This window comes from Chiloscyllium plagiosum, unplaced genomic scaffold, assembly GCF_037043375.1.
Source record: "Chiloscyllium plagiosum isolate Xiang-an unplaced genomic scaffold, Cpla_swu_hap1 HiC_scaffold_35, whole genome shotgun sequence".
Taxonomy (NCBI): Eukaryota; Metazoa; Chordata; class Chondrichthyes; order Orectolobiformes; family Hemiscylliidae; genus Chiloscyllium; species Chiloscyllium plagiosum.
Genome location: NW_028270173.1, coordinates 58,589,343 through 58,605,751, shown reverse-complemented (window position 1 = coordinate 58,605,751; position 16,409 = coordinate 58,589,343). Strand labels below are relative to the sequence as shown.

Below are 16,409 nucleotides of genomic sequence, written 5' to 3'. Positions count from 1 at the left end.
CTCCTTTTGGCTCAGTGGTTAGCACTGCTGCCTCACAGCGCCAGGGACCCAGGTTTGATTCCCGCCTTTGGTAACTGACTGTGTGGAGTTTGCACATTCTCCCTGTGTCTGCATGGGTTTCCACCAGTGCTCCGGTTTCCTTCCACAGTCCAAAGATGCGCAGGTTAGGTGAATTGGTCATGCTAAATTGCCCATAGTCAGGGGTAAAAATAGGGAAGAGGAATGGGTCTGGGTGGGTTACTCTTTGGAGGGTCGGTGTGGACTTGTTGGGCCAAAGGGCCTGTTTCCATACTGTAGAGAATCTAATCTAACCTAATCTAATCTTTCCCAATTGTGCCAGTCTCAGACTTTTTTTTTAAATAGACAAAAGTGAGATCCAGAGAACTTTTCTAAGAGGATAGCTCCAAAATATTCTATGGTTTTCAGCAAACAACAATAAACTTTACTTTGCAATACTAGAACAGTAATACAATGACAATGGATGTAGGTTTGCTCGCTGAGCTGGAGGTTCATTTCCAGACGTTTCATCTCCCTACTTGGTAACATCTTCGGTGGGCCTCTGGGTGAAGCACTGTTTATAATTCCTGCTTTCTATTTATATGTTTGGGTTTCTTTGGGTTGGTGATGCCATTTCCTGTGGTGACATCGTTTCCTGTGGTGATGTCATTTCCTGTTCTTTTTCTCAGGGGTAGATGGAGTCTAACTCAATGTGTTTGTTCCAGTTGGAATGCCATGCTTCTAGGAATTTTCGTGTGTGTCTCTGTTTGGCTTGTCCTAGAACGGATGTGTTGTCCCAGTCGAAGTGGTGTCCTTCCTAGTGAGAGAGGGTCATGTTGTTTTGTGGCTAGTTGATGTTCATGTATCGTGGTGGTTGGTTTTCTGCCTGTTTGTCCAATGTAGTGTTTGATACAGTCCTTGCACAGTATTTTGTAAATGACATTAGTTTTGCTTGTTGTCTGTATAGGGTCTTTCAAGTTCATTAGCTGCTGTTTTAGTGTGTTGGTGGGTTTGTGGGCTACCATGATGCCAAGTGGTCAGAGTAGTCTGGCAGTCATTTCCGAGATGTCTTTGATGTAGGGGAGAGTGGCTAGGGTTTCTGGATGGGTTTTGTCTACTTGTTTGAGTTTGTTGCTGAGAAATCTGTGGACTGTGTTCATTGCGTACCTGTTCTTTTTTAATACACTGTATTGGTGAATTTCCTCTGCTCCTCATAGTTCCTCTGTGCTGCTGTGTGTTGTGGCTCATTGGAGTAATGTTCTGATGCAGCTTCGTTTGTGGATGTTGGGATGATTGCTTCTGTAGTTCAATATTTGGTCCGTATGTGTTGTTTTCCTGTAGATGCTGGTTTGAAGTTCCCCATTGGCTGTTCACGCTACTGTGGCAGTTTGTTGTTGTTTTCCTCCTCTTTAGTGAATTTTATGCCAGTAAGGGTATTATTGATGGTCTTGAAGGTTTCCTCTAATTGTTTTAGTAATGACAAAGGTGTCATCCACGTAGCGGACCCAAAGTTTGGGTTGGATGGTTGGCAGAGCTGTTTGTTTGAGTCTCTGCATTACTGTCTCTGCTAAGAACCCTCATATCAGATAGCAGTTACAGTTACTTCCATGCCGCTATTAGACTGCTGAATGGACTCTCTAACTTCGAAAATGTTGATCTTCCTTTGCACACCTGTGCAGTTGTACTGCTAGTAAAACCAAACTTTTTGCGTACTTAGGTATATATGACTACAATAAATCAAGTGAAACAAACATCATGCACAGTTGCAACAAGACCTCACTGTTATTGAAACTCTAACCTCCTAGAAATGAATGCCAAGGTTCCATTTACCATCTTAATTACCTGCTGCACCTAATGTTTTTGAATTGAATGCACAAGAACACCCAGATCCCTCTGTGTTGTGCTTGTTTGGAATGTCTTTCCATTTAAATAGTCTACCTTTTGATTCTTCCTGCCAAAGTGATCTCAGTGTTCTACATTAAATTCCATCTGCCAGATTTTTGCTCACTGATTCAACCTGTCTGTATCCCCTTATGTCTTTGTAGCACATTCGCCCATTTACTATTGTATTGTAAGCAAATTTGGATGCATTACAGCCCTTCTCCAAATCATTAGTACAGACCTTAAATAACTGAGACTCTAAGGCTGATCCTTATGACATTGCACAAGTTATATGGGCAGATGTTCGCAGGTAAAGGGTGGCTGGAAAATGGGAAACCTTCAGAAATGAGATAACGAGTGTCCAGAGACAGTATATTCCTGTTAGGGTGAAAGGAAAGGCTGGTAGGTATAGGGAATGCTGAATGATTAAAGAAATTGAGGGTTTGGTCAAGAAAAAGAAGGAAGCATATGTCAAGTATAGACAGTTAGATCGAGTATAAAGACAATAGGAGTATATTTAAGAGGGAAATCAGGAGGGCAAAAAGGGAACATGAGATAGCTTTGGCAAATAGTGTTAAGGAGAATCAAACAGGTTTTTACAAATACATTAAGGACAAAAGAGTAATTAGAGAGTGAATAGGCCCCTCAAAGGCGGCTTTTGTGTGGAGCTGTAGGAGATAGGGCAGATACTAAATGAGTATTTTGCATCAATGTTTACTGTGGAAAAGGACAGAAGATATAGAATGTAGGGAAATAGATGGTGACACCTTGAAAAATGTCCATATTACAGAGGAGGAAGTGCTGGATGTCTTGAAACACATAAAAGTGGATAAATCCCCAGGACCTGATCAGGTGTCCCCTAGAACTCTGTGGGAAGCTAGAGAAGTGATTGCTGGGCCTCTTGCTGAGATATTTGTATCATCGATAGTCACAGGTGAGGTGCCGGAAGACTGGAGGTTGGCAAACGTGGTGCCACTGTTTAAGAAGGGTGGTAAAGACAAGTCAGGGAACTATAGACCAGTGAGCTGACATCAGTGGTGGGCAAGTTGTTGGAGGGACAGGATGTACATGTATTTGGAAAGGCAAGGACTGATTAGGGATAGTCAACATGGGTTTGTGTGTGGGAAATCATATCTCACAAACTTGATTGTTACTTTTTCAAAAAACTCAAAGAGGATTGATGACGGCAGAGTGGTGGACGTGGTCTATATGTACTTCAATAAGGCGTTCCCCGTGGGAGACTGGGTAGCAAGGTTAGCTCTCATGAAATACAGGGATATCTGGTCGGCATGGACGAGTTGGACCGAAGGATCTGCTTCTGTGCTGTACACCTCTATGACTCAATGACTCTATTTGCATCAGCTGAGCTTCTGACCCCATGTTCTCTCTATCACAAAGACGACCTATTTCCCCCTCTGTAACATCAAACATTCCCAACAACCACTATCTTCTCCTCTCCACCCTTCTTCCCCCTGTCGGTCCACTTGTTGATGAAATTCTCATTCATGTTGTTGTTACTTCTAGACTCAAGTACACCATTCCAATGCTCCCCCGTACAGCTTCCCATCGTCTATCAAGAACTTTCAGATAAATGGAGAGATATTTCTTATTTATGTGGAGAGTTCAAAACTGGAGTCCATCAGTATGAAATGGTAAATAATAAATCCAATTAGGAATTCAGAAGAAATGTCTTCACTAATAGAATGATAAAAATGTTGAACTTGCTTCCATTGGAAATGGTTGAGGAATAAAATTGAATACATTTGATGGGAAACTGGGTAGGTCTATGAGGGTGAATGGCATAGAAGGATCCGCTGAGAGGGTGAGAGATGATATGGAGGGAGAAAGCTCATGTGGAGCGGAAGCATCAAGTGAAATCAGTTAGGCCAATGATCTATTTCTGTGCTTTAAAATCTAAAATAAAAACAAAATGTGCTGGAAATGCTGAGCTGGTCACCTGTGGAGAGAAACAAATGAAGTATTGGGTCAAGATAACCCTTCAACAGAAATGAGTTGAGATGTTGGGCAGCTCTTTCTTTTATTGGAGAACACACCCCTCTGTTCTCCCCTGCACAGCCTTCCTACACTCATCAGCATGGTTCCTGAGCTTTCACCACTGAACACCCTCACCAGGAAGACTCCTCCCAGAGTTCAGATGTCCCCCTGTTTCCTCAGTGTTGATTATCCTAGAGTCAATCTCTGATTCACGGTCACTCCCAGGCACAGAGTAAATGCCAGGAGCGTGTGTACAGTTGCTGCACAAGGCATTGTATTACTCTCTGAGAACAGTATCAACTCCAAAGAACAGAATCTATCCTGTAGTACTTCACAAACACAAGTCTATTCCCTGAATCACAGACTTACTGTCCAGCTCCTAAATTAACTTCCTGAGTTGCAAGAGTCACTCCCCAAACACTGACCCAACTTAGTTTCCCACTCTCTTGGTTCGCCCTGCTTATATCTGCACTGTCCCACATGCCAGGAGCTCTCCATTCTCATCAGCACTGAATTCTTGTCTTTCACAACCCTTCCACTCACACCAAAACCGAACATCTCTCTCTCACAGCCTCTCAACTCTCACCAGCAGTGACACCCTCTCACAAGCACCAATCTTAGGTTCCTTGGTTGAAGTTTCCCTTATTTTAGTTTTTCAGCATTGGTCACCCAACAGACAATCTCTAAGTCACTGAGTCACCCCCCCCCCCCCAGTCACAATGGTTCTCTTCGTGCATAGGTCTAATCCCAAAGCACTTAGTCTCTCCTAATGTTACTTCCCAAGAGACATCACATTTTCCGAGATGCACAGTTATTCCCCAAACATAATCTCCCCCCCCCCCCCCCCACTGTCATCACTCATTTCCATGCCCACCCTCTGCAGTGTTCCCCCGTCTCATATCTTCCTGCCTGTGTCATTCCTCCGCCTTGAGTCACTCGCTGCTATGACCCTTTCTCCCATGCCGAGATGGAAATAAACAAATGAAGGCACTGGTGTACTGGAGCACAATTTTGAAGTACGCAAGTCGTCAGTCCAATACGGGTGTTTTGTGAAAGTTATAGTGTTTTTTTCCCTTTTGTACGCATTTCCCTCATGTATTCATCCCTCCTGTGCAGGTATTCGTCCCACCATTGCATGTCATTACTGCCGAGATGCTGTGGATCTTCCTCTTCTGATTTGCTGTCATACACATTCGAAGAAACAGATCCCATGCTATTGTCAGTTTGAAAGCCTCCAAGAATGAGGAATGCTATTCCCACACTAAACATCTGTCAAACATTTATATTGGAAACCGAATCAGCAGCTGCAACAAGTGCGATTTTATTTTCACTCAACCTTCATGAAACGCATGTTGCTCCAGAAATATGTGGATTGACTGTGAGAGACGTCAATCAGAGAGCTCACCCACTCTGCGCATTGTCTCCTCTTCCTCTTCCAGAGCTGGTTCACTTCCTATAGGGACTGAAAACCAAGTGAGGAGATGGTGAGTGAAGGAGCAGCTTTTATACAAATTGTATTCCATAATATCCACACCAATCTTCAGGCAGTCTGACTATCCTGTGGGCAGTCAGGGGTGGAAATGTCCCTTATGCTGTGTGAAAAGATCCAGCTGAGAGAGCTGTTAACTTGGTGCTTTGTGCTGAACTGTGTGACTGGAGCTGTGTGTTGGATATTGAGTGTGTTTATTGAAAACATTTCCCTCTGATTTCCAGGCTGAGTTTTGTTGATGGCTCATTCCGGAATATGAGAAGGTGATGTGTAATTATCTGGGAGGTGCAGAGTGTCTGAGGATTCTTGCTTATTTCCTATTGTTCAGTTGTCTATGTGTAAGTTGGAAACTGATTATTATCCTGTGGATTTTAATTTTGAAAGTTCCTCTGAGGAAATGAGGATTTTTGGAAAGATTGAAGGAGTGTTGTCTGTTCAAAGCAGGTGGTACATATAATCATAGAATCCATATAGTGTGAAAACAGATCCTTCAGCCCAACAAGTCCTCACCAACCCTCCAAAGAGTAACCACCCAGACCCATTCTCCTATATTTACCCCTGACTAATGCATCTAAACTACACATCCCTGACCACTATAGGCAATTTAACATCTCTAGTTCACTTAACCTGCACATCTTTGGATTGTGGGAGAAAACCACAGCATCCAGAGGAAACCCACATAGACATAGGAAGAATGTGCAAACTCCATACAGACAGTTACCCAATATTGGAATTGAACCCAGGTCCCTGGTATTGTAAGGCAGCAGTGCTAGCCACCATTGCCACCCAGACTAACTGAAGCTGTTCAGTGCCTTGAGTATGTTCTATTATTCAGCAAGATCACAATGCACCTAATTTCATATTCCTGCACTTTTCAAAAAGCCTGGGCTTGGATTTGATAGTTTTGCCTAGTGCTGTGGCTGACAGCTAAATTTGCAGACTGAGTGAGTGCAAGTGTATCTAATTTCCCAGGATAAACCAGAACCTTTTAATCAGCTATACTGAAGCAAACTTTTCCCCAGCTTCTTGCACGTTGTCCAGTGTGCTTTCCTCAAATAATTTTGAAAAACAAGGGGAGAAACTTTAAAGTCTCCACTGAATTAATATTCCTCCTGCTGGAAAAAGGACTTGTATCTGATCCGCCTACACCAGGGAATAGCAGACTGGCACTCACTGTGGAACAGTCTCTGAATGAACAGTAAGCTTCTTTAACAAAGGAGAAGAGGGAGGTGGTGGAACTCATGTTTCCTTTTCCTATTTTGCAGAAGGATTGCATTGTACACCAGAGAATACAAAGAGGCTAGACACTGCAGGTAGATCCTGATCATCATCCAAGAACAACTGCACAACTGTTGGAACACATTCCAGTCCCCTTCCAGCATTCTCAACCCAGAGAAATTGGGATTTGGTTGGGTCACTGCAGGTTTGACATATCATCAGATTTGAACTGGTCAGTGGTATGGAGCATTCCATCAAAACCAACCTTTTCAAGGGTTTGGCTGTGAGTGATCAGTCAGGCTGAGACTGGGAAAAGTGTGAGTGGCTCCAAGTGTAGTAAGAACTCCAAACATTCATCAAGTCTCATGAATCCCTGAATCATTCCTGAAGATGAGAGGCTGTTCATGTGAGGTAGTCTCTACAGGCTCATAAGACCTTATAATATACAAAGTGCAGTTAACAAAAGGCCAGTTCAATGGAAGATAAACCATTCAAGTGTGAGGTGTGCAACAAATCATTCTCATGCTCATCTCACTTTCTCGTACACCAACGCACCCACACAGGTGAGAAACCATTTACCTGTGATGTTTGTGACAAATCATTCTCGCAGTCAGTGACCCTCCGTGTTCACCAACGTATCCACACAGGGGAGAAGCCATTTAGATGTGAAGTGTGTGACAAAGCCTTCACACAGTTATCGAGCCTCCTGGTCCATCAGACCATCCACACGGGGGAGAAACCCTTCAAATGTGAAGTTTGTGATAAGGCCTTTCCGACATCTACAAGGCTCCTGGAACATCAGAGCATCCATACCGGGGAGAAACCCTTCAGGTGTCAGGTGTGCAACAAATCATTCTCACGCTCCTCTCACTTCCGGACACATCAACGTATTCACACTGGGGTGAAACCATTCAAGTGTGAGGTCTGCAAGAAATCATTCTCTCAGTCATCAACTCTACGTGAACACCAACGTCTTCACACTGGGGAGAAGCCATTCAAATGTGAGGTGTGTAATAAGGGATTTGCGCAATTGCCAGGCCTGGTGAGTCACCGCCGCGTTCACACAGGCGAGAAGAAAATATTCACATGTGAGGTGTGTAATAAGGAGTTTGAACAGTTATGGGGCATGTTGGATCACCGTCGTATTCACACAGTCAGTAATGCTCCTTAGAAACCGATACATCCACATTGAGGAAAAGCTGTGAGGTCTGTGTTGAAGGCTTCACAAGAAAGACCCCCTTTCTGATACACCATCTGTTTTATGCAGATGAGAAACCATTGAATTGGGAGATGTGTGACTGAGTCTTCACTCTTTGCAACACTCATGAATCACCAATGCATTCATACAGGCGAGAAGCTGTTTTAGTGTGAATTTGTTAACAAAAGCTTTGCACACTCTCATCAGGCCTGATGTATCTTTGGCATACTCACACTGAAGAGAAACTAGATAAAGTGCGTGACAAATCCTCAACAAGCTCATTGAAGCTTCCTGTCTGAGAAAATCGCCACAAAGAGAAATCATCCAAGTCTGAGATTTAAGATAAAGTTTTCCTGAAGTATTCAACTCTCATAAGATATGAGAGGATCCCTGTAGGAAAAAAGCATTCATGAGACAAGGCGTTCACAAAGTCTGTGTACATCCTGGTCCATGAATGCACTCACATGGGGAGAAACCCGTTTGGTGTGGGAGCCCCATCATAAAGCCTTCACACAGTTGTTAGACCTACTGGAACAGTGAACAGACACAGGAGTCTTTTCTGCCATGGTGTGTATCAGGATTGTTTCCCCTCCTTCTCCTGCAGAACAATAAAGAAGCATGCCAGCATCTCAGGCAAAGTAGTCTGAATAATTGAGGCCACGTGCTCAAACATTCTTTGGCTCTGCCATTGATGTACAACCACAGTGTGTACCATCTACAAGATGTATATAGAAGTTCACCAAGGTTACTTAGCATCTTTCAAACCCATAGTTCCTACCATTTGGGAACACTACTACCTGCAGTTTCCCCTGTGAGTTATGGGAAGGCATGAGCACAGTTGTAATGTCACTGGACTAGTGATCCAGTACCTCAGGCTTATGTTCTGGGACCTCCGTTTGAAACCCAACATGTAGATGGTGAAATTTGAATTCAATAAAAATCTGGAATTAAGAATAGAAGCGATTGTTGTAAAAATGCAACTGGTTTACTAATTTCATTGAGGGAAGTAAACTACCATCCTAGTCTTGCATTCAAATGATTGACATACAACTGCACAGTAGCTGATTCTTAACTGTCTTCTGTGCAATCAGATATAAGCAATAAATGCTGGCTGAGCTAGTGACACTTTCCATCAAACAATAAAAATAAACTCTCTAGAGCCACTCACCATCTTGACCTGGAAATATATCACTGGGTCAAAATCCTGCATTTCCCCCATGAATGGCATTGTGGGGATACATTCACCATCTGGACCGCATTGGTTCACGAAAGCAGCTCACCACCACTTTCTCAGTTCATGATAGGTAATAGATGCTTGTTCAGCCAGTGAATGAATTTTAAAAAACCCTTCTTATTATAGTTAGTTTCTGTTATGTTATGACTTCTTGTGAAGATACAAGGAAATTTTATGGTACATCCTTGCCTATTTGTATAGAATAGGGAATGTATACCATCATAATCCTCATTGTCTTCGTTTTGTTTAATTGGTGAGAGTTTCTCTTTAAGTCAAATGGTCGTTCTGCTATAACATATGTTTTGTTAACACAAATTTGCTATAACATGATTGACAAATTGGAAAGGAGAAAGTGAGGACTGCAGGTGCAGATTAGCACCACCTTCTTGACCTGCAATCTTCTTCCCAACCTCTCCACGCCCACCACCTCTCCAGCCTATCACCCTCACCTTAACCTCCTTCCACCTATCGTATTCCCGACGCCCCTCCCCCAAGTCCCTCCTCCCTACCTTTTATCTTAGCCTGCCTGGCATATCCTCCTCATTCCTGAAGAAGGGCTTATGCCCGAAATGTCGATTCTCCTGTTCCTTTGATGCTGCCTGACCTGCTGCGCTTTTCCAGGAACACATTTTTAAGCTCTGACAAATTGGAAACACTGTTTCTAAAGCATGAAGTTTTAAAGTACTATTGGTTAAAACACGATTCCAATAATTTAAATGGTGATGCAATTGCATGATTTTCTTTAAACATTGGTTTGCATGAGAGCTGTATTATAGCAGAACTAACTGTACCAATGACTAGGTTTTATAGACCATATATTAGGTCATGTTTTTCTCTCTCTCTGGGTGCTTGGAGTGTGTTATTTGATCTTGAAAGCAGAGTTGCTTGTAAACTTAAACTTATATAAAATTAATACAGAAGACCACCAAGTACTAATACAAAGAAATTACAAAGTAGGTAGCAGTTAAAAAATAGTGCATGTATAAAATATGTGCCTCATGGGCAGTCTATAAAGATGGAGTAATGAGATGTTCTTATACATTCAGTCTATCAGTCTAGTGGTATAAACGTCTTAAAAGGATTATACAGTTACAAACTTAAATACATATTGTTACAAAAGTTAACTAAGAATCCATTTAGCCAACTCTAATTGTTTCTATTCTGAAACATTGCGATTTAAAACCAAGCTAGTATAGAATAGAGCTGTACTTCCCTTGTAACAAATCCCTTCTAGATTGGTCTGCGAATTCCTCTATTCATAACACCAGGTTGTAGATAAGTATTATAATGACAAGAGTCTATATAAGCTTTACCATTAACTTTGAAGGTTGCAAATTCTCACAATGTGGCTCTGTAACATGGAAATAAGTTAAACAAAAAGCTGTTGGCATTTGAGCTGTATTTAATTCATTAGTGTGTTACTTATATTCTGTCCTATATTTAAAACCCTATGGTGCATCTCCCTGTCTATCGAAGCTCAGTAGATTTATATTAAAGAACCAAAGTTTAAGTAAGTTATTGTTGAGCACAACAGTGTGCGTACTTTGATAAAATCTAAACTAATCATGAACCATGAATTTCCCTGCATTATGGCTAAGAAAGCAATCAGATACTCAGTAGTTCAGCCACTGATTTTCCAGCACAAGCACCAGCAGGTGGGGGAGCCATTAGTAATGGAGGCACTTCAGTCATCCTGTGAAACTCTGGTCTGTGGAGGAGGAGAATCAGCCAGGAATCCCATTCCTCATCAATGAGACCAGCTGGGAAGTCAGGGGAAAGGTGGGATGTATCTCCACTTTGACAGTCTCCATTGTCTCACAACATTCACTGACTAGCTCTCCACATACTGAAAGGCCACACAAACAGAGCACTGGAGGCCAGTCAATGTCCATATTCTGTCTCCAGATCAGTACCTTGAGCATTGGAGGAATTGTGAGAGGACAACAGCTTGGATTTCTGGAGTGCCTTAATGTAGTAAAACATTTCAAAGTGTTTCATTGTGATGTGACCAGACAAATGTTAACACTGAGATAGACAAGGAGAGTTTAGGAGGGATGAACAAATAAAGGAGAAAGTGAGGACTGCAGATGCTGGAGAGTCAGAGTTGGAAAGTGTGGCACTGGAAAAACACAGCAGGTGAGGCAGCATCCAAAGAACTGGAGAGTCGACGTTTCTCCCATAAACCCTCCTTTAAGAATTCCTGCTCGACTCTCTTGCTTCTTGGATGCTGCCTGATCTGCAGTACTTTTCCAGTGCCACACTCTTCAACAATGAACAAATTTAGACAAAGAAGTGAGATTTAAGGGGAATCCTAAGGTGAAGAAATAAAGATGCAGAAAGGTTTACAGAATTCTAACACTGTTTAGATCCAAGAGGTATTTGCCACTAGTACTTGTAACACAGGAGTGCTATTTGGAAGAGATTTGTGAGACTTGTGTTAAAGATTTTATTGGTGTCTGACCCTCATAAGTCATCAGTGGATCCTTTCAAGTATGAGATATGAAACTGAGTCTTCACACAGCTTGGACCATTTTTCAGCCTTCTATCCACAACACATTCTTTTTTTTTCAAATAATCAATCATTTCACATTCTAACCATACAATGTGTGAAAAGACTTCCCCCATTTCTCTGTTGCTTCTTTTACCAATCACCTTAAGTCTGTGCCCTGTGGTTCTCCTATTTGGGAGGACTACTATCTTGAGTACGTTGAGTAAATGGGGGTGAGTTTCTACAGACCTGAGCTCCCTAAGTCCATCATTGATTGATGTCATAATGTTGTGATATATTCACTATACACTATTCCAAGATTTCATGTTCTGGGAAAGATCTTGAGTCATTTTCAAATGCTTTGTTATTTTGGTTGATTCAAAGTTAGGTATACGTTCAGCGTTTTTTTGCCTGTTTTATCAATCATCTGTACACATTTATAACTCACAATAAATTCATTTTTAACTTTAATCCAAACTGACTGATTTGTCAGCATGATGTGTTCTTATTCGCTGAAACACTCGGGAGCCAACAGTAAGAATCCTGTAAAAACCGAAACAGCTGCCAATGCTGCAAATAAGAATCCTGTGTATGGCATATTCATCAATGTCACTGTTGATTATGTTACTTTCTCCACCAATGGGTTTATACTTTCCATTTGTTATGTTGGATGTAATTTCCCTAAGGAAGAAAAGAGTGACTTGTATTTATGTATTGATTTTCCCAATCTTAAAAGCACAGTAGAGCTAATAAAGTCCACTTTGAATTGTAGTCTGGTGAATCTCTGATTTCTTAGGTCTTATGTTCCCACAAACAGCAAATTGTGAGCTTTAATGCTTGGGACTGAGACTTGAGAACTTTTTGACTTGGAAGTGAGAGTACTAACTAAGTCACAGTTGGCATGTAAGAAGATGGTTGTAATTGTTGGAGGTCAGCTACATCAACTCCAGGACATTTCTGTGGAAATTCCTTGAGGTAGTGTCCTAGGCCCAAGCGTATTCGTCAATGACCTTTCCTCCATCATAAAGTCAATTTTGGAGATTTGTACTGACGATGCTTCCACAATGTTCAGCACCACTTTGCAACTCCTCAATGTAATGATAATAATATATGTCTAAGTGTAGCAAAACCTGGACAATAACCAGGATTTGACTGAAAAGTGCCAAGTAATATTTGTCCCACACAAATGCCTGGCAATGACTGTCTGTCATAAGAGACAATCTAACCATCGCCTTTTGATATTCAATATTGTCGTTATTATTGAATTTCCACTTGCAACATCTTGGGGTTACTGTTGACCCAAAACTGAAGTGGACTAGCCATTTAAGTACTGTGGTTACTAGAGCAGGTCAGAAGCTTGGAGACAGATTGGTGAGAGTGAGGCCAACTAAGGTTTCTTCCTCTTGTTAGTTCCCTTGCTGTTTGCCACAAATCCAATCTAGCAATAACATCTTTTAGGATTTGGCCAACTCGGTCAGTCATGGAGCTATACAGTACTCTTGAGAACGGTTCAGAACACTCAGAATAAGTATATTCCTGCTATAAAGAAAAAGGAAGGATCTACAATCTGTGGTTAACTCAAGAAGTTAGGGAAAACCTGAAACTTAAGGAAAAGACATATAACTGTCAAAAGATGACTGGCAGATCAGAAGAGTGGTTAAACTATAAGTAAGAGCAGAGAACAAAAAATAATCAGGAGGAAGAACTTAGAGTTTGAGAGGAAGTAAGTTCAAATGTAAAAATGGATAGTGAACATTTCTACAGGTATTTTTAAAAGAAACAACTAAGTAAAATGAGTGTTAGAGAGTGTGAGAATAAGGAGTTAATAGCGGATAGTAAGGAAATGGTGAATGAAATGAACATATATTTTGCTTCTCCACTATAGAGAATACAATAAACATTCCAGTAATAGCTGTGAATCAGAAAATGGAAGGGAGAGAGAAACTTAGCAAAATTACAATCCTGAGATAAGCACAACTAAGCAAATTGATGGAGCAGTGTTCAGACCAGTCTCTGGCTTGAGATCAACTTCACTCTAGAGTCTTAAAAGAAGTTGCTGGAGAAGCAGTAGATGCATTGTTGTTAATTTTTCAAAATTCCTTAATTCAAGAAGGATTCCATCAGACTGGAAAGTAGTAAATACAACCTCAAGAAGGGAGGGAGACAGGAAACAGAAAACTATAACCAGTTAGCTTGACATAGAATCATAGACTCTTTGTCATGGGAATGTGTTACAGCTGTGCACTCAGAAAAGCTCAAGATATTTGGGAGGGTTCAGCAGGGTGTTGTCTATGGGAAATTATGTTTAACTAATTTGTTGGAGTTCCTTGAAGAGATAACATGTACTGTGGATAAACAAGTATCTATTGCTGTTTGGCACTTGGAATTCCAAAAGGCATTTTATAAGGTGCAATAGCAAATGTTATTGCAGAAAATAAAGTCTATAATGTAGGCAGTAACTTATCTGCTTGAATAAAATATAGCTGGCTGGCAGAAAACAGGGATTGTGCGTAAATGGCTCTTTGGTTGATAGAATTCCATGTGGGTCTGTGCTGAGCCCTCAACCATTTAGATGGTGAGGAATAAACCATTATTGATTTAGATGATGGGAGCAAAGGTGTGGGAGCTAAATTCACAGATGACACCAAGATAGATCATACTGATAAAGGGCTTTTGCCCGAAATGTTGATTTTCCTGCTCCTTGGATGCTGTCTGAACTGCTGTGCTTTTCCAGCACCACTCTAATCCAGAACCAAGATAGATCAGAAAGTACATTGTGAAGAAGGCATAAGGCATCATTTGTAAATAAACATTTTGAGGGCCGTCACCATTTTACACACTACAGCAACATAGTTTAGTTTTCAAATTACTCCACACATTTCTGGAGTTTCCTGAAGCTTGGATATTAGATGAGGTTTTAAATTTGTCATTGGCCCATCTGATTAATGCCTCACCTGTTGCAGCTGCCGTCTCAGTTCCCTGATAAATGACTTGATCTATCACAGCAAATTTCTTGAGATTTCTACTGAAGGAATAGCATTTTCATCCTCAGAGGCTTTCAAACTGATAACATGAGTGTGGAATGTGATTCCTTGGATGTGTTTTAAAAAAGAAGACTCACAACATTCAAGGTCGTGGTACACCCAGTACAAGTTCCGAAACATAAGATGCATCTGTTGTGCAACTGTGAACACGACACCTACATGGAATAGAAAACATTGAGTGTGAGGTATAGAACTGAAGTTTTGCAATGTCATCAATACATCAGTATTGCCAACTCATTCACACAGGGCAGAAGCTATAAAGTGTGCAACAAGGGCTTTGCACAATCACCAGTCCTGGTGAAGTTCGGGCATATTTACAAAGGAGAGAAACTGTTCACTGTGAGGTATGCAAAGAATGATCTTCAATGTCATTGAACCTCCATACACAGTCACTGGGAGGATCTGTCCAAGTGTGAGATTTGAAGGAAAACCTCTATGAATTCTTGATACACCAGAGGATCATACACGAGATAAGTCCTTCATGTGTTAGCTGTGTGAAAATCATGTTACCTGCTCCTCTGACCTGCTAATACACTAGAGAATTTACACTGGGAGAAACTTTATAAATGAATGGTGTGTGACCAAACCTTCTTGAACTTGGGGGGAGGGGGGTCTCTGCGTTCAACAATGTATGCACACTGGAGCGAAACTGTTCAAGTGTGAGGTATGTAAAGGGATTTGCACTGTCATCAACTCTAGTCATGTTTTCAATGATTAATTGAGTTGATTGAATAATTAGAGACTGCTGTGAATCCCCAATGGGGGACTGTCTACACAGGACTCCTCCCACTTTCCATTGTGAATCTTGGTGGAGGGTCTTGCATGCAGCTATCTATGTAACCACAGATTTAGATGATTCATGGTCTCCCAGTCCAACTGTTTATTTTGCAGTGCTGTAGAGTACATGGATCATGTATATGATAGTGAGGTGTGCAAACAGTATTGCTTATGGGTGATTGACCCCTTTTTAGTAATTTGAAAAATCTTTTGTTGTGCTTTTGGTTATACTTCAGCTCCACAATCCTGATCATTGGTCATCCATTGCGGACGGAGGCGGGCAAATCAGAGGATTTCCTTGTGGGTCTGCCCCTGGGCCTGGTCAAGTTATCTATTAATAGGTACAGGCAGTGTCTTTGGAGGATTCATAGCTACTGACATTCTGCCCCTAAACACACTAACATTTATGCCCAGGTTTACTTGGAGAGGGAGCATGCAGTGTCCGCCAATACTTCCGATGCTCTTAGCAAGAGGTGGGCACTGGAGTGGGTGCAGTGCTTTATCTCTCCTTCCAACTCTGTTTTGATTTAACCCCCTCCTCCTCTTCCTAATATTTTGTTGTTTTGTTTTGCAGGCTTTGCATGTAAATTAGTTAATTGGAAACATGGGTGATTGACTGATGGTGGTAAACAGATGGAAAAAGTATTGTGGACGATTTAGTGATGAGAGAAAAAAGCATTCAGTTGTGTGTAAGAGCACTTTTGGATAAAAAAACAGGAAAAAAATATCAGGAAACTAGAGAAAAGGATTCCTTAGTGCGAGATTGCAGGACAAGGGGCAGGATATTACAATTAGAGCGAGGTTGTTCAGGATGAAATCTGGAACACTGGTCCCACAAAAATAGGTTGAAGCTGGAGGTCAATCAAAAATTTCAAAACTGAGATTGATAGGTTTATTGTTGGGCAAAGGGATTAAGGATTACAGTTGGATAGAATTAAGATACTGATCAGCCATGATTTAATTCAATGGTGTAATAGGCTCTAGCGATTACTCTATTCCTACGTTCCTTAAACAATTGGTCAGCAATGTTATCTTCAACATCCAGGTGAGTTTCTGATGTGGGCTGAGGTTCTTTCTCAATCAATGGG

The 16,409-nt window shown here is 41.4% G+C and overlaps 2 protein-coding genes across 3 annotated transcripts in view; both read left to right on the top strand.

Annotated features, from left to right (window-relative positions):
- The window catches only part of LOC122541636 (uncharacterized), a 42,788-nt gene that overhangs the window by 9,107 nt on the left and 17,272 nt on the right, over positions 1–16,409 (top strand). The window lies entirely within an intron of this gene.
- LOC148140970 (uncharacterized) lies at positions 4,850–12,289 on the top strand. The gene is made up of 2 exons (XM_087978785.1): positions 4,850–5,357; positions 6,628–12,289. Exon 2 carries the CDS (start codon positions 7,056–7,058, stop codon positions 7,749–7,751), a length of 696 nt encoding a protein of 231 aa, XP_087834911.1. The 5' UTR covers positions 4,850–5,357; positions 6,628–7,055; the 3' UTR covers positions 7,752–12,289.